Below are 21972 nucleotides of genomic sequence, written 5' to 3' on the forward strand. Positions count from 1 at the left end.
GATATCAAGAAAACCATACTATCCTGAGACTCAAACAACTAATGACCTCTATGAAGTATAAACAAGGAGAAAAGCTATCCCAGCTTGGTACATATTACTATTATCCAGCAAGGTTCCTTTCAGAGTTCATGATAAATTGCAGAGCAATGTGGGGCGCCTGGGTGGCTCAGTCGTTAAGCATCTGCCTTCGGTTCAGGTCATGATCCCAGGGTCCTGGGATCGAGCCCCGCATCGGGCTCCCTGCTCCACGGGAAGCCTGCTTCTCCCTCTCCCACTCCCCCTGCTTGTGTTCCCTTTCTCGCTGTGTCTCTCTCCGTCAAATAAATAAGTAAAATCTTTAAAAAAATCAGTGTGATCAGTACAGTTATGCACCTTTACGCTAAGATGACTGAGGCACAGAATGTTGTAACTTGCCCAAAGTCACAACCAAAATCACGGATAAAATGAGGCCGTATGCTGCTTTTAGATCTGTGCCACCCATAGGACTGCGTGAGGAAGAACAGAGCTTCTGACGGTGCCAGGACAGCATCTCCCTGCTGGACACCGGAAGCCATTAAGCAGGATTGGCTCTAGGATTTCTCCCAGGTCTGCTGTAGAATGCCTCTTAAACCAATAAGGTGCAAACCACTGCCTGTAGTTTGTGTCCTTGCATATAATCACACATTTCAAGAACTCCATGGATGTAATTAGTTATAGATAATCAGTTTTCAAATTTTCATTAACTTACATGCATCTTCCTAAGATTCATTCATCTGATAATTCCCTGAGTTTGAGGCATGTTTCTGGGTGTCTTTTCTACCTACCCCTCGTATCCTATTGTCTCCTAAAACTCTGCCCATCCTGTTATCCAAAGCCAAGTTAAAACAATACCTAGTTTTTGAAGGTATTTTTAAGTACACCACTCTAAAACCCCAAAATGGACTTGAATTTTTCTTTCTTTTAAACACAATGGCCTCTTTCTTCACTGCCCTACTGTCAACACAGGATTTTGCATTCCTTGAAGATGGAGACTGTGTCTCATTTTAACTGCTACTTGTACTTTTATGAGATAAATTCATGTATTTATTGATAGCCTAGTCTATTCCAGGTGGATTATAAGAAAGGGGAACAAAATTAATGTTTATTGAGATTATACAAAGTATTCCAAATGATATCTATATTATCTTTTAGTCTTCACAATCAGATTAAGAGCTAGTTTATGTTACCACAATTTTGTAGATTAAAAACCAAAGATAGGAGAGATTGCTGATTTTTTTTCTAGTAAGCAAGAGACAAGTGTAGTCTCTTTGAATCAAAATCCACATCCTTCCCATTGTATATTAAGTCTTCATTAATTTTAAAGATATCTTTACAATCAACCTTTATGGGCACACTTTATTTACATTTCAGGGATAAATGCTACTAACATTTCAGGGATAAATGCTACTAAACTAATATGCTCAAAAAGAAAAGACTTTAGTGTCCATTAACTTGCCAGGTGTACCCTTGACATCCTTATTTCTCAGACTGTAGATCAGGGGATTCAACATGGGGATCACCACTGTGTACAACACAGACGCTACTTTGACAGTTTGCCTGGAGTTTTTGGAGTTAGGCACACAGTAGAGAAGAAGGATGATCCCATGGAAAATGGTGATGGCAGTCAGGTGGGAGGCACAGGCAGAGAAGGCTTTGTGGTGGCCACTGGCTGAACGCACCTTGAGGATGGTGACAATGATAAATACGTAAGACAAGAGAATGATGAGCAGTGTGCTGACCTCATTAAGGTGGCAGAAATGAAAAGCAGCAACTGACTGATGTATCAGAGCAAGACAGGGAGAGCAATGCAGAGAACTCACAGAAAAAGTGATTGATTGTGTTGAAACCCTGAAAAGATAATTCGATAGCAGAGCATGTGAGTATCAAAGAACATGCTATTCCCCATGTATATGATCCGACCACCAGCATGGCACAGAGTTTCTGGGACATGGCAACTGTGTAGAGCAGAGGGTTGCAAATGGCCACAAAGCGGTCATAGGCCATCACAACTAATAAAAAGGATTCAGTTAACACAAAGGTACAAAAGAAAAAGAATTGTATTACACATCCTGGAAATGAAGTGGTTCTGTCTTCTATAACCAGGTTTTCTAGGGCCTTGGGAGTAATGATGGAAGAGTAGCAAAAATCTACAAATGAGAGGTGGCTGAGGAAGAAGTACATGGGGGTGTGCAGTTTGATGTTAATCTTGATTATAACTATCATCCCAATATTCCCTACAACAGTGACACTATAGATGGCCAGAAAAATCAAGAAGAGGGGGACTTGCAGTTCTGGATAATCTGAGAAGCCCAAGAGAATGAATGCAGCCCCACTTTTATTTCTCTCTGACAGTAACATGATGGTTTTTGCTTATCAGAATCTGAATCGTTCCTGAAAACAAAAATATTAGAGTGAGGATATGAAAAGTTTGCTTAGCTACCCCTTAGCAAGACTGGAAGAGGAAGCAAAATATCTTTTCATAATTTCTCTATGCTATGTGTTTATTATGAAGATATGCAAATGTCTAAGATTTTGAAACATGAAAATCATTTTTAAAATTTTCTTTAAGTAAAAAAGCAATACGATTATGGACTTAAAAACATAAGTTCTTAACTGTAATGTTTACTATTTACAAATAAGAATATAAGATAAAGGGATTTATGGTTATTTTAAATCAAATCTTCCTATAACATTTTCAATTCTCCTTGAACATTATAAGTTCATACAAAGATATGGCTAGCATAATATGATGACTGATAATGTCAGTCCTCTAATCAGTACAGAAATAAGAAATTTCCAAACAAATTAATTTTTACATCATAGGTTCATACTGTGACATTAAGAATAAACACCCTCTTTGACCTCGGCCACAGAAACTTCTTGCAAGACACATGTCCTAAAGGCAAGGGAAACAAAAGAAAAAATGAACTATTGGGATTTAATCAAGATAAGAAGCTTCTGCACAGCAAAGAAAACAGCCAACAAAACTAAAAGGCAACCCACACCAGGGGAGAAGATATTTGCAAATGACATTTCAGATAAAGGGCTAGTATCCAAAGAACTTCTCAAACTCAACACCCAAAAAACAAATAATCCATTCAAGAAATGGGCAGAAGACATGAACAGACACTTCTCCAAAGAAGACATACAAATGGCTAACAGACACATGAAAAAGTGCTCCATATCACTTGCCATCAGGGAAATACAAATCAAAACCACAATGATATATCATGTTACACCAGTTAGAATGGCTAAAATTAACAAGACAAGGAACAACAAATGTTGGAGAGGATGTTGGAGAAAGGGGAACATTCTTACACTGTTGGTGGGAATGCAAGCTGGTACAGCCACTCTGGAAAACAGTATGGAGTTTCCTCAAGACGTTAAAAATAGACCCATGCTACAACCCAGCAATTGCACTACTAGGTATTTACCCCAAAGATATAGACATAGTGAAAAGAAAGGGCACGTGCACCCCAACGTTCATAGCAATGTCCACATTAGTCAAACTGTGTTAAGGAGCTGAGATGTCCTTCAAGAGATGAATAACTGGGTAACTGGGTGATGGGCATTAAGGAGGGCAAGTGATCTGATGAGCACTGGGTGTTAAGCAGCTAATGAATCATTGAACACTACATCAAAAACTAATGATGTACCATCTGTTGGTTAATTGAACTTAAATAAAAAAATAAGAATAAACACCCCTAAAACTTTATATTTGTGCCTTTATTATTAATTTCATAAAGCACTTTAATCTTTTTCTTTCTGACTCAGTTAATCTGATATCAAATTAACTCTTAGGTTTTTTTTCAGAGTAATCTTCTCAACTAGGGAGCTCCTGTCAATCCTCCCACATTGCTTGATGAATAATACAATTAGAATAGATGATAAAGATAATCATGTCTACTTCCTTATTCTAGAAGTGACAAAACAGAAGCTGAAGAAACCTTGACTTTCCCAATGACATGCAAATAAGGACCAATCTACACATCTGTGACTAGAGCCCTGATTGGAATCCCAGCCATGTGTCCATTCTTCCACATCGGGCTCTGACCCATGTTCTAGGTCTAGATACTAAGATATTTCCTTTAGTAATGATCATACCATATCTGGACCTATGGGAGAGAGTCTGCTGACAGTATACAGACCACAGAGCTACACTAGAAAGCAGCATCAAGATGAAATGAGAACGGGATTTAGGGAAATGTTCTCTCCCAGAAATAACCAAGTGTAGTAAAGACAGACTTAGAAACTTTCCTTGCCTAGGACTCTCTCTCTCTCTCTCTCGTCACCTCTCCTCTCCCTTCAAGACGTGGAGGATATTCATTCTGTCCCAATATTATCTGTAAGGAGAAAAATTAAAAAACTTGAGGTAGTAATGCACTATAAAGACATTTTAGGAGAAAATAGTAATACAAAAGAATAATCATATTTCTCCGGTTGGTGCCCAACACCTCTGAAATTTTACCATAGCAGGAAACTCTTTTTTTTTTTTGTAAGATTTTATTTATTTATTTGAGAGGCAGGGGGAGGGGAGGAGCAGTGGGAGAGGGAGAAGCAGACTCAGTGCTAAGTGTGGAGTCCAACGAAGGGCTGGATCCCAGGACCCTGAGATCATGACCTGAGCTGAAATTAAGAGTCAGATGATTAATTGACTGAGCCTCCCAGGTGCCCCATCGCAGGAAACTCTTAATCATCTCTCTGGTAAGGTTATCTCTGGTCCCACAACCCAAGAAATAGTTTTAGATGGCCCATCAATAAAGATGTCAGATCATATTCGAGACTGAGAAATCAATGACCCTCTCTGTCCCCACACCCACACATCTGAGTACTAAAGACAACCTCAAAAGACAATCCATCGTGAAGCCAGACTTTCTAATTATTTTTTGCTTAATACAATATTTAACTTATCTAAAGCATTTAAGAATTTATTTTAAACTAATATTACATTTAATGTGATGGTCCTTGCATCCCAAATGCTATTATTAAATTGTTGGTAAAATTTTTCTGTATCAGGGGCGCCTGGGTGGCTCAGTCGGTTAAGCGGCTGCCTTCGGCTCAGGTCATGATCCCAGGGTCCTGGGATCGAGCCCCACATCAGGCTCCCTGCTCAGCAGAGAGCATGCTTCTTCCTCTCCCTCTCCCTGCTGTTCTGCCTACTTGTGCTCTCTCTCTCTCTGTGTCAAATAAATAAATAAAATCTTTTAAAAATTTTTTCTATCTCATTGAATCCAAGAAATATGACAGCTGTAATAGTCTTACCTATGTTTCCCCCATTTTGTAGTTATTTTTGCTTAGACACACGTGTTTCCTGTTTTATAATCTTAATCAAAGCTGGTCCCTTTAAATTTTTTTCACAAGAGAGTCTGTTCCAACTCTGTTAGTTTCATTTTATTTAAAATTTCTCTCTACCACCTTGCCTATTTATTCAACATTTTATAGAAACAAGACAATGCACATCCCCAACATTTTCTGACTTCTGTTCTCCCACTCCAGATACCCTTTGTTCATCTGAACCAGGTCCTCTAATACAAAACTGTGTGAATAAATGCACTTTATCTTCCTTGCATATTCAGGTATGTTACTTTTGCAGTGACTAAATATTTCTCAAGAACTGTCTAGATCTAAAGGGTAAATTCCCCCCTCCCGTGTTGTTTTATAGATACCCTACACTGAAGTTAATATCAATCTGTCTCTAGAATCTAAAAACAAACCTGCTGATGGCAAAGGTAGGCCCTCTCCTGGTTGGGACTGATGGATATATTATATCTATAGCATAACTTTTGGGACATGAATTCTAGGGACAATGTCTTGCCCCATTCTCTTGAGGTCATGAAATAAACAATTAAAATTAATCACCTTTCTCTGATGTAATTCTTGAAAACCTGGAGTAGCATTGGGAGCATTTTATATAAAAATTTATATTTTATTTATTTTTTATATTTTAAAGATTATTTATTTATTTATTTGAGAGAGAAAGAGAAAGGGAAAACACAGAGGGAGAGGGAGAGGGAGAAGCAGACTTCCCAATAAGCAGAGAGCCCGACATGGGGCTCAATCCCAGGACCCTGAGATCATGACCTGAGCCGAAGGCAGACACTTAACTGACTAAGCCACCCAGATGCCCCCAAAATTTATATTTTAAAATCACCTCCTCAACTCCTGATTACTCCCATACCTTCCTACAATTATCAATATTATGGAATTATAAAAATCATCCTTATCAAATACTGAGTGACTACCATATGCTGGGCATCACCCTCTTCCTCCCTTACCATCCACTCTGACCCTGTTGGAGAAGTGTGAAGATCCAACTTTTAGGTCACTATGATTCATTGAGAGCTAAAGCAGAGATACTTACAAAGTTAAATACCAAGTTGAGAAAACGATCTAGTCCCTTTGAAATCTTGTCCTCTTCTATTACTCTTTCCCACCTCTGCTTCCTCCAGCTAGACTGACCTCCTTGCTTTTGTCCCTTGCTTTTTGTCTTTCAAAAAAAAAATATTACCCACTCATTCTCCATGGTCTTTTCTACTCATGTTTCCTGTACGCTGAAATGCTTTCCTTTAAGTTTTTGTTCAAACGTACCTTTTCAGTGAAACCTTCCATGGACTTACTGTTTTCCTGCAGGAGAAAAAAATCTTGAAATTTTCAAGATCACGTACAGCATGATAAAATTTATATATATATATATATATGTGTGTGTGTGTATTTCCCTGATGATGAGTGATGTGAAGCATTTTCTCATGTGTCTGTTAACCATCTGTGTACCTTCTTTGGAAAAATGTCTATTCATGTCTTCTGGCCATTTCTTAACTAGATTAGTTGTTTTATGGATATTGAGTTTGATAAGTTCTTTATAGATATTGGATACTAACCCTTTTTCAGATATGTCATTTGCAAATATCATCTCCCATTCCATAGGCTGCCTTTTAGTTTTATTGATTGTGTCCTTCAGTGTGCAGAAGATTTACCTTGATGAAGTCTCAATAGTTCACTTTTGCTTTTGCTTTTGTTTCCCTTGTCTCCAGCCATGTGTCTAGTAAGAAGTTGCTGTGGCCAAGGTCACAGAGGTTGCTGCCTGTGTTCTTCTCTAGGATTTTGATGGATTCTTGGCTCACATTTAGGTCTTTCATCCATTTTTTTTCTTTATCCCAGGCCTGATACATATGAGCTAGACTAGATAATGCTTGCAGAGATTTCCAGACTTGATAATACTGGGAATGCAGCCTTCTGAGTAATCCTACTCAAGCATAATGTAAGAATATTGAAATGACTCCAGAGATTGTCGCAGAAAATCTAGGACAAAACTAACTTCTGTGACCTCTCAGACTAATAGCCTTGATATTATCATGAAAGGAACACTAGATTTATAGTCAACAGAGTTGAGACCCTTTGATCAGAGATCAATCATTTCAGTCACTTCCAGACTAGTTTCTTGAAACTCTGTGTCATTATCTACACAACAGGTGTAATTGTCCTTGCCCTGTGTCCTTCTCAACATAAGCTGTTTGAAGTATAAGACCATCCATTCATAGAATATATGGAGCCCAAGGAATGGTGTCAGAAAAGAATCATCACCCTCTCTTCTTATCACACAGCATGTCCATCTGCATCTCCCAACAAAGACAATGCTTTAGTGACTACAACACACATAACTTTAAAAGCAAGTAACTTGTCTTCGTACGCAGTAATGAATCAGAAAGATCTTTTCTATGGTGAGTTAACATTATCCTTCAGTAACTGCATTCCCCACACTGAACCATCTCTTGGGCTTTGTAATATTTTATGTGTTTGTTTTTAGACAATTTGAAGAAATAGAAGCTTTATGGATCAAAATCCTATGGAATTCGTCCCAGAATTAACTTGCATCTTCCGGGGATTTGAGCTTACCAATTCACAATCTATTAACATCAAAGTCATATATAAAAACCTCATGCACACATATGTTAAAGGTTTTACTCAGGCTGTAGATCAGAGGGTTCAACATAGCATTGATGACTGTGTAAAATACAGAGGCCACTTGGACAGTTTGCCTGGAGTTCTTGGAGTTGGGCACACAGTGGAGGGAAAGGATGGTCCTGTGGAAGATGGTGATGGTGGTCAGGTGGGAGGCACAGATGGACAAGGCTTTTCGACATCCACTGGCAGAACAGATCTTTAGTACAGTCACGAAAATAAAAATGTATGAAGTGAGGATGATCAGCGGTGTGCTCACCTCATTGAAATTGGCAAAGCCAAAAAGCAACAGGTGGGGAATGAGTTTGTCTGAGTTCGAGACAACAATGAGAGCAGTATATTCACAGAAAAAAAATGGTTGATTATGTTATGTCCAGAAAAGTTTAGCTGGAGAGCATAGCAAAAGAGTACCAGGGACCAAACATGCCCCAGAGATATGAGCCAGACAGCAGCAGGGCACAGAGCCTCTGCGACATGACCACTGTATAAAGCAGAGGGTTGCAGATGGCCACAAAGTGATCATAGGCCATCACCGTCAGCAGGAAGGATTCTGTCACCACAGTGGTACAGGACAGGAAGTACTGCAACATGCAGCTGAAGTAGAAGATGCTTTTATATGCTATGACCAGCCTGGGTCAAGCAGCTCTCACTCTTGAGAGCTTTCCTGTATCTTCATGTAATAAACTTCTATCGCTTTACTCTCTCTCTCTCTCTGTCACACACACACAGAAAAAAGAAGAAAGAAGAAGAAAGAAAGAAAGAAAGAAAGAAAGAAAGAAAGAAAGAAAGAAAGAAGAAAGAAAGAAAGAAAAGAAAGAAAGAAAGAAAGGAAAGAAAGAAAGAAAGAAAGAAAGAAAGAAAGAAAGAAAGAAAGAAAGAAAGGAAAGAAGAAAGAAAGAAAGAAAGAAAGAAAGAAAGAAAGAAAGAAAGAAAGAAAGAAAGAAAGAAAGAAAGAAAGAAAGAAAGAAAGAAAGAAAGAAAGAAAGAAAGAAAGAAAGAAAGAAATTGCCAGGGGTGCCTGGGTGGCTCTGTCGGCTAAACTTAACACCTTCGACTCAGGTCATGATCCTGGAGCCCTGGGATCTAGTCCCGCGTCAGGCTCCCTGCTCGGCGGGAAGTCTGCTTCTCCCTCTGCCCATCCCACTGCTCCTTCTCTCTCTCTCTCTCATCTCTCTCTCCCTCAAGTAAATAAATAAATAAAATCTTAGAAATAATTATACCATATTGCGGTGTGTATATCCACACATTAGCTAGTAATGTAACATGTACATAACCGATAGTAAATGTTTGCACATAAATGCATAAATGAGTGAAAGAGTATGAAAAAACGTGCAATGCTTGTCCCAAAACATACATACTATACTTTGCCTGTATACACAAATCAATTAAAATCTTTAAGAAGATATGTTTCTATTCTAAGTTCAAAGCAAAATGTTAGAGAAATCTAGGAAAACAGCACAGCAATCCCATTTTAACACCTTTTGTTTATTAAAGGCTATTTCTCTCACTGAATAGATTAGCTCCTGAGGGGTTCAGAAGGACAATGCATCCTTTTGACTTCTGTGGAGTGTACCCTTTATTAGGGTTTAGACCCAAAGGGTTAGCTTCTCTTATAGCCCAGACACTGTATAGATAAGTCTATGGTCCCAAGATTTATCAGGTAAGATTCCTCTCAGAATTAACTCATTTATGAAAGTTTATACACCAATTTCAGGTGCATTTAAAGAGGATGTGAATAAATATCCATTTCCAGCTGGTAAGTTAATTCTATTCTTTGTAAAATGGTTGGAAAATGACTTAAAGCCAAATATTTCCATGAATGTTAACCTTTCTTTAATATTGTTGGGTTCACAATTGGATAGCATTTACAGTGACTTAACATGAAAAGTAAAATAAAAGAAGATCCTAGTTACCATATCAGGGAAATAATAACCCCACAGTTTCATAGAAAACCTGAATGAACTTACCTACTACAAAGAAACAGGCCACCACCCCCCTGCCACCATTTCTCAGTAAGCTGAGTATGACTGGGCCACCCAGGCTGTTATATCTAAGTCTGTAGCCCTAGAGACTAAGACTCTGGAGATCATGAGCAACTCATTCCTCACAAGCATCAAAATAGGTAATTAAGGCAAATGCCGGGTGTCGTGCATGATTTTTAAAGACTAAAATTTCCTCGAAATTACATGAAAAAACTGCAGCTTCAAATTGACCACCAGGCTTTGCTGGCAGGTAATAAAATGTCCTCTGGATGAATAAAACTAAGGTTAGGTAATATTTCCCTAATCCTGCCTCATCTACACCAAAATTCAGTAGGCTCCTTGATTTTGCAGGGCACATATACTAATTTTAGGCAAGTTACTCTAACCCATCTACAGAGTTACCCAAAAGTCTGTCCATTTTGAGTGGGTCCCAGAACAAGAGAAAACTCTAGTAAGTCCAGTCTTCCATGACAGTTGCTGTGCTATTTGGGCCATATCACCCAGCATATGTAATTGTCCATCAACATGTATTTGCAAATAACAAATTATATAGAATTTTGGATAAGCCTCTATAGTGAATTATAAATCAGGTCTTTGGGATTTTAAAGCAAAGCATTGACTTCCTTTGTAGGTAACTATTCACCTTTTGAGAAACAGCTTCTGGTTTTTTCAAGGACCCTAATAGAGACGGAATGATTTGACATTAGGCCACTAAGTTACTAGGCAACCTACACTCCCCATCATGGACTGGATGTTGTCTATCTCACAATCCATAACATCGGGGATGCACAACAGTTAACAGCACTCACAAGCAATTTACTACGGTCCATACTCTTGTATTACTTTCTCCTTCAAAGCCCGGACTAGTAACCTCATGAGTTATTCCCTATGACAACCTGAATATGGAAGAAAATGCTGGGCCTTATTTTCAGATGATTCTGAGCAATATGCTAGCACCACACACACACAGTTGTAACTCTACAATCCTGCCCTTTTTACACTTGGTTATGGGCCATCTTTGTTGTCAATACTTTAGAGGGATGGAGTAATCACCTCTAGAATGTGTTATGTGCTCTAAGTCTGAAACCAGGATACATCAGTATTTCTCCAATAATTTGTGGGACCCAGAATTTATGGGTCCAGGGTGGAAATGGAAGCGGCTCTTCTACCTATTATCCTTAATGATCCACATGCTAAATCTCTGCTTCAAGTAAGAAACCATGAGCTGCAGTAGTTTAGAGGAGTAATGTTTCCACTAGGGAACACAGGGATGGATCTATGAAGCTGGAATTGTGACTTGTTTCACCAAAAAAAAAAAAAAAATGCAGTGAGAGTGATATTAAGTAGATTCTGGGATAGAGACACAGAGATGCCTTACAGCTGCTGCTTCCAGGCTTTACACACTGTACTGAGATCACCATATAAGGAAGCCAGTGTAACCTACTGCAGATGAAACACTGTGAGAGAAACTGGGGCACTCCAGCCACGTCAGCACCAAGTCACCTAACACGAGTGACTTCATTTGAAGTTTTAAGCCCCAGCAGAGCTCCTAAATGATTGCAGCCACATGATGAACCAAAGTCAGACTGGCAGAAGAATCCTGCAGTCAGGGGCACCTTGATTTCGGCTCGGGTCATGATGCCCAGGGTCGTGAGATCAAGCCCCACATCAGGCTTCATGCTGGGGCATGGAGCCTGCTTAAGATTTTCTCTCTCCTTCTACCCCTCCCCCACCCCCTACACACACTCTCTCTTTAAAATAAATAAATCTTTTAAAAAAATTAAAATATAAATATTATATATAAAGAATATGTATTATGTATATAAAATATATATATATATGCATACACACATATATATATAGAGAGAGAGAGAGACAGAGAGAATGGCATGTGGTTTAGGAGGCAAGAGAGAACAGCAGAATCCTTCATCTTTTGTGCACTATACAGACCCCTACACAATTTCTACCTTTTCTACCCTTTCTCTCATCTCACAGCTTGTTCTCAACATCAGCCAGGCTTTTTCTTTTAAAATTTTAGTTGGACCAAATCACTCTTGTAAACCCCTGTGGTGTTTCTCCATTTCACTCAAAATAAAAGCCAAAGTTCTTAAAATGTACTACAAAGCCCTGCTCGATCATATTTCCTGCCTTTCTGACTTCCTGCCCTACTGTTCCTCACCTGGTTCACTCTTTCAGAAACTGTCTGCAAAGATTTGAATGATTCAAAGGATTTTAGGGGAGTATATTAGGACCACAAGGATGATGAAAACTTTAGTTCTCTAATTTAAAAGTGTCATATATTTACAGACTTGTGCTTGTTATAAATTTTGTGCAATTATTAAAATTTCATAATTAAAATCATTTTTATTTTAAACATAATCAAAATCATTTTAATAATTATTTAAATCGTTGCCAATGGAAGAAAGGAGAAATGAGGAGTTCATTCTATAGGCTCTCTAGGGACTCCATACACAGACATGAGTCTACACCAGCTGAACTTTATTTAAAATAAAAGCTGTTGGGTTAAATTCTTGCTACCCAGAGTCTGGGTCCAATGGCTGGGATCACCAGCATCACTTGGATGTCTATTAGAAATGCAGAATCTTGGGCCCCCTACACACCCACTGCACAAAAATCTGCACTTTACAGCACCCCAGATAATTTGTATGAATAATAAACTTTGAAAATCACTGGTTTTGATACCTTTGGTTTAATGGAAATTCTGGTGATTTGGCAAGATATTCCACTAAACTAAAAATAAGTAAATGAATATACTCACATATTTTTTTCTGCCTTTCTCTTCATGGTTGCTGATCACCTATTTTCCTCTTTTATCCACAAACTACCTAAGTCCAAAGAGAATTCATCCTTTCTCCATTTCCAAGCAAATGTAACACAACATATGTAATAAATCAATACATTCTTAAGGGTAGTGATTGATAATGGTTACTTTGTCATAAAGGTCTTGGAAGAGGGAGTGTATATATTTTGTATCCTTTAAAAACACAACACTGCACACACATGGAGAAAGAGAATCATACAGTCCTCCCTGGTGGAATTAAAACAGAAAGTTGTTTCATTTCCCGGAGTGAACAAACCTTGAGTTTCATTATCTGGAAAGTGTGCAATATCGTATATTAGTAATTGGTCAGAATAATATGGTAAAGTTATGTGGAATCCCTACTTTATAACTGAGGAAAATTAAAAGTAGGATACCTATTTATTTTATAATTGTTTATTTTCACATATAAGACAAAAGTTGGTGTCACTTTTAAAGCATAAGATGAAGTTAAAAAGTCATATTTAAGATAAACACACTTGCTCTTGGAGGTGCGATTATCATTTAATTTCTAAGGTGATGTAGGGCAACAATGTTGCACATCTGCGCAGTGTATATCCTGGGAATCTTGTGTGATACAAACCATGATTAGCAAGAAATAAACACAGAGAATATTTTGATTTTTTTAAGTCAATCACTGGGTTAAGGCTAACAAATAAATAATCAATTTTATTTTGTTTTTTTAAACGATTTTATTTATTTACTTGAGAGAGAGAGTGAGGAAGAGAAAGAGAGAGAGAGCAGGAGCCAAGCCAGGGAGGGGCAGAGGGAGAGGGAGAAGGAGACCCCCTGCTGAGCAGGGAGCCTGACAGGGGGCTGGATCCCAGGACCCTGAGATCATGACCTGAGCTGAAGGCAGATGCTTGCTTAACCAACTGAACCACTCATGCGCCCCTGAATAATCAATTTTAGAGAACATTTCAATCAAAACAGTTGCAACCTTGCCGTATTTGTCTGGCAGATGAAGCTATGCCAGGAGGTAAAATGTGTAATTAACTAAAGATTAACCTTTAAAAGCAAAACAGGAATTAACAAACTATGCTTGAAATGTATTACAATACACACTGTGTTAGTAACTAGCATTTACAAAATCAGTTTTGACACATCAGGCTGTGAGACATGTGAGATAAATAACTGAATTTTGTTTTGTTTTGTTTTTGGTCCCCTTGATAATCCTTTTGTAAATTTGTGTAAAATAATTTTTATTTGGTATTCAAAGTCATCATGTTTCACATCACTTCCTGTACTAAATAAAAGTACAAGAGGCTCATGGAAGAAAGAGCAAAGAAATTGGCCAGGTCTTAGAAAGAGCACCTCCAGGGTCATTGCTAATTCTTCCATATTTTCATTCCTAGTTATTTACCAATTTTCCGAATTCCTCCATAACCCTAAAATTCTCATTGCTTTCATAGAACTGATGAATGTTTTTAAAATGATTTGCCATGCCAATATGCAAGTCAAGAGACTTGGATTTTATGATCTGATACTTACTGTTAAATAAGTTTCTTAAAATTGCTGCAGTAAGTTACCACAAATGTGGTAGCTTAAACCAGTGGAAATGCATTCCCTCCTAGGTCTTGAGACCAGAAGCCTGAAATCAAGGTGTTGGCAGAGTCATGCTCCCTCTGACGTTCTAGGGGAGAATCCTTCTGTGCCCCCTGCTTGGTAGCAACGAAACACCAGTCTTCACATAGCCTTCTCTGTGTGTCCTTTTTTCTGTCTCTTATACGGACACACATGTTGGATTTAGGATCCCACCTAATCCAGTGTGATCTGATCTCAATCCTTATCTTAATGACATCTGCAAGGATCCTATTTTCAAATAAGGTCACATTCTGAGCTTCTGGGTGGACATGGATATTTCGGGGGACACGATTCAACTTGCAATACTATGTTACTTCACATATGATTCATAGCTCTTTTACTAAACTTTGGAGTGAATAGAAATCAAAGGATCAAAGAACTGGTTTATTACAACAATAGATTTTAAAATCCAGTGAGTTGATGAAATGATTTGAATCCATCATCTCTACTAGAAGCATCAAACAATTCTCAATATAATAAATCAAATCATTTTTGTAACTACAAATCTTCAACAAAATTGTATTAAGTGATTTATTAACTTCCTGACACTCTCCTTCACATCTTTGTTTCGGAGACTATAGATCAGAGGGTTCAGCATGGGAATTACCACTGTATAAAATAAAGAACCTACTTTGACTATGAGCCACGAGTTTTGGGAGTTGGGTACACAATAAAGGAACAGGATAGTCCCATGGAAGATGGTGATGGCAGTCAGGTGGGAGGCACAAGTGGAGAAGGCTGCAGAAGACATTTTTAAGACCGTGACAAAAATGAAAATATAAGTAGTGAGGATGATGACCAGGCTCCTCACCTCATTGAATATGGTGATGACAAAACAAAACACTTGGCGGATTTAGGGGTCAGAGCAGGAGACAGAGACAATGGCAGAGTGCTCACAGACAAAGTTATTTATGATGTTAGAGCCACAGAACGATAATGTCAGAAGAAAATAGGTGAGTGCAGGGAGGAGACTATACCCCATATGTAGGGCCCTGCCACCAACGATGCACACAGCTTTTGGGACATGACAACCGTGTAGAGCAGAGGGTTACAAACGGCCACAAATCAGCCGTAGGCCATCACTGCCAACATGAATGTTTCTGTCACTGCACATATACAAGCCAAGAAGAACTGCATGATGCAGCCTATGAAAGAGATGATTCTGTCTTCCACCACCAAGTTCTCCAACAGTTTGTGTGTAACTGTGGTGGAATAACAGAAATCGACAAAGGACAGGTGGCTGAGGGAAAAGTACATGGGCGTGTGGAGTTGGGGACTGACGCTGATGATCATGATCATGCCCAGGTTGCCCACCACAGTGACTGTGTAGATGGTCAGGAATACCAGGAACAGGGGAATCTGGAGGTATGCGTATTCTGAGAAGCCCAACAGGGTGAATGTGGCTCCAATACTCTGATTTCCTTCTGCTAACAACATGATCACAGTTGGAGAAAAATCTGAAATAAAATAAAAATAATAATGATGATAATAATGATAGCACATTTCTATGACATTTACCATGTGGCAGGCATTGTGCTAAAACTTTAAAATATATCGATTCAGATCTTCAAATAACACTGTGAATTATAAAATAAGTAGCCTTATATTTTACTTAAGGATGGGGAGGCATGTATAAGTTAAGGAACTTGTTTGAGTTTACACAGCTTATTAGTGATGAGCTGGGTATGGAAATTGATCCTGAGTGACAGAACACAAATTAAGTTTAGGGACAGATAGAAAACAACTGTAACGGTGTTGTAGAAAACATGTGTCAGTTTCCTCATTCTGAAGATCTGTGCTTTTGCAGAGCACTAATATAACAATGAAGATAAATTTAGCACTCAGATTTATAATGGAAGGATCAGAAGTAAAACATTAGAGGCAATGATACCTCTCAAGTTAGGATGTTCAAACTGAAACTCATAGGAAAACAGCCTTTAGAAGTCACCCCGGGAATTTTGAAATTTTCACACACACACACACACACACACACACACACACACACAATATGTGAATGTTGACAGAACACAGCCCTGGCTGCATATCCTCAAGCTTTCCACTGATTCCATCCAAATGCTACAATTAATCCCCTCAGTGTTCCAAAAACAATGTAACAACTTGGTAAAATAAATAAAGTTGCCTTTGTGTCATGCTGTTCCCTCACTCCTGTGTTTCCTTTCCTACTTAAGTATTTCTCACTTACTGTCACGGATGCTTTCAGCATACTCACCTAGATTCTGTAATTATATCTTTTAACTTTCTATTAGCTTTTTATCTGGTAACTTTACTAAGCATACATAATATTAAATACTCATAGAATATCTGAATTGGAGAATGACTTAAAATGTGTTTTGCTCAAGCCTCTCGAACTAGAGACTATGGCAATAAACACCTATGGTTACATAATCACCCTGAAAATTTCTAGTGGGGACATGGGTTTCCATTAAAGCTACATATGTGATTATCTTGTTGTGAGTCATACAATCTTTATTTGTACCTGTTATTTTGAGAAAGCAAAGCATCTTGTATTCACAAGGAGTTTATAACCACATAAATATCTTAATCATTTAACAATAATTAAAAAAATAAATTAACCAGTAACAGGCACATATTTGAAATGTTTAGATAAAAAAAGGCTATTAGCATGCATCTCATAAACAAAGACACCATTTTAGGTTTTTCTGACCAGATCAAGGTAAAAAGAAACTATTATTTCCTTCGTAGCTAACTTCTATTTGTTGGTACTCATGAAAAAGAATTTTCTACCTACAGAAAAGGAATGGGTGGGAAAGTGACAAAGAGCTAATGAAAGAAGCATGTGCTTGAAACCTAGATTTAAATTCAATTTCAGGCTTTGTCATTTACTATGTGACCTTTGGTGAATGACTCAAATTTTCTGAGCCTCAGTTTTGTTGGTAATAATGACAGGTTGATACATATTGCACTGGCGTCCAAGTATTAAATTAGGAAATGATGTTCATGTACTTAGCACAGAGTCTAAAAATTGTAGACTCCAGGAGATGTGGGTTTATGCACTCTCACCCTTTTAAAAAAATTCTTAGTGCTATGACTAATTAATGTTATTTTAAACCCTTATATTATTAAAAAAATATAAGCAATAGCCATGTGGGTACCATTTGGGGCACTACAGGGTAGCCCACTTTTCTTTCTCAAATCTCCTCTTGACTCTGTTCATCTTATTTTGCCAATTACCGTCCTTCAATAAATTCTCTCTGTTTCCCCCTTTGCCTTCTCATTATTATCTGATTCTTTCCGTCTTCCCTATCGAATCTCAGGTTGGCATGTGTGCAGTCTTAGCAAACTGCAATCATTACTCAGGTGGACTACAGTAGCCGAGGTACAGCCAGCTTCCCTGTAGCACTGTTAGCTTGCACTGGGAGAACAACAAATTCTTCTTGCCTTGATTACTGTGGCTATTAGGACAGTCGTTAGCTCTGAAAACTTGGAGTTCTTTCCATTCGCTAATTTATCAAATCTAAATGTCTCTGCTCAGTTTTACCTGAAGCCTGAGCCTAGCCATTCCCCAACATCCAACCTTCTATAACGCCAATATTCCTGGCTGATAATCAACAACACATGCTTATTTATTGTGGCTTATTTGATTTTTCTTTTCTTTGACCCGAAATAACTTCTTTTTCTCTGGTGTGCTGATGCCACACTTGCAATATATGAAGCATTAAATGAAAACTACTATCACAAAGAAATTTTCCCTTTTCACTCCAGCAATATTTTCTACATTCTTGGTATACCTGCAGACATGACTCTCAGAAAATCAAAATTTCATGATCTATTGTGTTCACCATTACTTTATACGTGCTATTCTGATCTCCTATAAGATTTTGGGATGTTGAGGACAATCTCAGATTTTATAATATTCCTCTTAAATTTTCAGTGTGACTGTATTATGCTAGGCACATGGTGGATATCCTCAAGGTAAAAATCAGGCTGATACCCTAGGGAAGGGGGAAGAAGTCAAAGTTCAACATGTGAGCTTGCAGAAAGATGGTCTCCAGAGATATCATGGCATTTAGACTAACGAAGAGTGTTCCCTGTCTCAAAGGTTGTAGGACTTCCATGACCCCCTTATTAATGAAAGATTACACAAAAGAGATCAGCCAACCTGAGACCAACTCACCTGAACATCCTGTTCCTATTATTAACAGTATCCAAGGAAATTTCCACTCAGAATTCAAACATTAAAAATATTAAGAAGTTGGTAAATATTGCAGGAGTAGACAATAATTTTAATTAATGTGACAGGAATATATTTCTTTCTTAGAACCTAGAAAAACTCAGACAAAGGTGAGAAGGAGGGAGGGAAGATGGGAGAGAGGGAGAAAGAGAATCTGACTCATAGGAACAAAGTGTAGGGTTTATGTAAGCCTCCATGACCTCAGGGACTTAGACCCTAGAGAATTTGTATTGAACAATTTCTTTTTTACATCAAAAAACTCAGCAATTAGATTGAATGCTAGCTTGTGTGGCATTGTACAAGAATGTAATTTCTTCTTCTTTTTTTTTTTTTTTTTTGCTTGTACTCATTCTATTGGGTATTTGTATTTACTTTACAATTCTTCCACCAACACTCATGGGCTGATTCCTATAACAGGAGTATTTAACTTTCTTTTTTTTTATTTTATTATGTTATGTTAATCACCATACATTACATCATTAATTTTTGATGTAGTGTTCCATGATTCATTGTTTGTGCATAACACCCAGTGCTCCATGCAGAACGTGCCCTCTTTAATACCCATCACCAGGTTAACCCATCCCTCCACCCCCCTCCCTTCTAGAACCCTCAGTTTGTTTCTCAGAGTCCATCGGCTCTCATGTTTCGTCTCCCCCTCTGATTCTCCCCCTTCATTCTTCCCTTCCTGCTGTCTTCTTCTTCTTTTTTTTTTAACGTATAATGTATTATTTGATTCAGAGGTACAGGTCTGTGATTCAACAGTCTTACACAATTCACAGCGCTCACCATAGCACATACCCTCCCCAGTGTCTATCACCCAGCCACCCCATCCCTCCCACCCCCCACCACTGCAGCAACCCTCAGTTTGTTTCCTGAGATTAAGAATTCCTCATATCAGTGAGATCATATGATACATGTCTTTCTCTGATTGACTTATTTCTCTCAGCATAATACCCTCCAGTTCCATCCATGTTGTTGCAAATGGCAAGATTTCATTCCTTTTGATGGCTGCATAATATTCCATTGTGTATATATAGCACTCCTTCTTTATCCATTCATCTGTCAATGGACATCTTGGCTCTTTCCACAGTTTGGCTATTGTGGACATTGCTGCTATAAACATCGGGGTGCACGTACCCCTTCAGATCACTCAATTGGTATCTTTGGGATAAATACCCAGTAGTGCAATTGCTGGGTCATAGGGTAGCTCTATTTTCACCTTTTTGAGGAACCTCCGTACTGTTTCCCAGAGTGGTTGCACCAGCTTGCCTTCCCACCAACAGTGTAGGAGGGTTCCCCTTTCTCCGCATCTCTGCCAACATCTGTTGTTTCCTGACTTGTTAATTTTGGCCATTATGACTGGTGTGGGGTAGTATCTCATTGAGGTTTTGATTTGGATTTCCCTGATGCCGAGCGATGTTGAGCACTTTTTCATGTGTCTGTTGGCCATTTGGATGACTTCTTTGGAAAAATGTCTATTCATGTCTTCTGCCCATTTCTTGATTGGATTATTTGTTCTTTGGGTGTTGAGTTTGGTAAGTTCTTTATAGATTTATCCCTGGGCTGCAAGGTTGTTTCAACATCCGGAATTCAATCAATGTGATACAATACATTAATGAAAGAAAGAACAAGAGCCATATGATCCTCTCAATAGATGCAGAAAAAGCATTTGACAAAGTACAGCATCCTTTCTTGATCAAAACTCTTCAGAGTATAGGGATAGAGGGTACATACCTCAATATCATAAAAGCCATCTATGAAAAACCTACAGCGAATATCATTCTCAATGGGGAAAAGCTGAGAGCTTTTCAAGGTGAGGAATGCAGCAGGGATGTCCACTCTCACCACTGCTATTCAACATAGTATTAGAAGTCCTAGCCACAGCAATCAGACAACAAAAAGAAATCAAAGGCATCCAAATCGGCAAAGAGGAAGTCAAACTCTCACTCTTTGCAGATGATATGATACTTTATGTGGAAAACCCAAAAGACTCCACCCCAAAACTGCTAGAACTCATACAGGAATTCAGTAAAGTGGCTTTTATATAAAGATATAAAATCAATGCACAGAAATCAGTGGCATTCCTATACACCAATAACAAGACAGAAGAAAGAGAAATTAAGGAGTCGATCCCATTTATAATTACACCCCAAACCATAAGATACTTAGGAATAAATCTAACTAAAGAGACAATCTGTACTCAGAAAACTATAAAATACTCATGAAAAAATTTGAGGAAGACACAAAGAAATGGAAAAACGTTCCATGCTCATGGATTGGAAGAACAAATATTGTGAAGATGTCAATGCTACCTAGACCAGTCTACACATTTAATGCAATACCTATCAAAATACCAACAACTTTTTTCAAAGAAATGGAACAAATCATCCTAAAATTCGTATGGAAGCAGAAAAGACCCTGAATAGCCAGAGGAAGGTTGAAAAAGAAAAACAAAGCTGGCGGCATCACAATTCTGGACTTCAAGCTATTACAAAGCTGTCATCATCAAGACTGTATGGTACTGGCACAAAAACAGACACCTAGATCAATGGAACAGAATAGACAGCCCAGAAATGGACCCTCAACTCTGTGGTCAACTAATCTTTGGCAAAGCAGGAAAGAATGTCCAATGGAAAAGACAGTCTCTTCAACAAATGGTATAGGGAAAAGTGGACAGCCACATGCAGAAGAATGAAACTGGACCATTTCCTTACACCACACACAAAAATAGACTCCAAATGGTTGAAAGACCTCAATGTGAGAAGGAGTCCATCAAAATCCTCAAGGAGAACACAGGCAGCAACCTCTTCGACCTCAGCCGCAGCAACTTCTTCCTAGAAACATCACCAAAGGCAAGGGAAGCAAGGGCAAAAATGAATTATTGGCACTTCATCAAGATAAAAAGTTTTTGCACAGCAGAAGAAACAGTCAACAAAACCAAAAGACAGCCGACAGAATGGGAGAAGATATTTGTAAATGACATATCAGATAAAGGGCTAGTATCCAAAATCTATAAAGAATATAATTTCTTCTAAATCACTGGAAACAATGTTTCATCAAACCTACCTCATGAATTTCCTCTAAAATGTAATTATAGAAAATATACAAATTGACTTAGAAAATATGGTTATTATAGTAAAAACGAGAAGGAAAAATCATCTAATATACAACCACTCAGAGATAACTGCTGTTGACATTTGCTGTGTGATTTTTCTCTTTTTCTCTGCAAAATGTGTTGTCTTGAGATATATAAACAACATAATTTGGATTCTAGCTCTCTCATTTAATATGAAATAATCATTTCTTTGTGGAAACATTGATTTACTTAACTGAAACTAATTTGTTTTTTTTTTCAAATATGGGCAATCTATTCTTCC

General features: G+C 38.1%; 2 protein-coding genes and 1 pseudogene across 2 annotated transcripts; all 3 read right to left on the reverse strand.

The window, feature by feature from the left end:
• Positions 1 to 1439: 1439 nt before the first annotated feature.
• LOC114215434 (olfactory receptor 5D18-like) lies at positions 1440 to 2376 on the reverse strand. The gene is given in 3 exon segments (XM_028111430.2): positions 1440 to 1765; positions 1768 to 1803; positions 1806 to 2376. Coding segments are annotated over 3 exon segments (933 nt in total).
• Positions 2377 to 7915: 5539 nt separating this feature from the next.
• Positions 7916 to 11596, reverse strand: LOC114215199 (olfactory receptor 5D14-like). Its single transcript, XM_028111094.2, is given in 4 exon segments — positions 7916 to 8329; positions 8332 to 8390; positions 8393 to 8607; positions 11463 to 11596. Coding segments are annotated over 4 exon segments (822 nt in total).
• Positions 11597 to 14890: 3294 nt separating this feature from the next.
• LOC114215197 (olfactory receptor 5D3-like) lies at positions 14891 to 15819 on the reverse strand (annotated as a pseudogene).
• Positions 15820 to 21972: the final 6153 nt, after the last annotated feature.

The sequence above is a fragment of the Eumetopias jubatus genome, unplaced genomic scaffold (genome assembly GCF_037043125.1).
Source record: "Eumetopias jubatus isolate StellerSeaLion01/CBP00866 unplaced genomic scaffold, mEumJub1_p1.0 scaffold_13, whole genome shotgun sequence".
Lineage (NCBI taxonomy): Eukaryota > Metazoa > Chordata > Mammalia > Carnivora > Otariidae > Eumetopias > Eumetopias jubatus.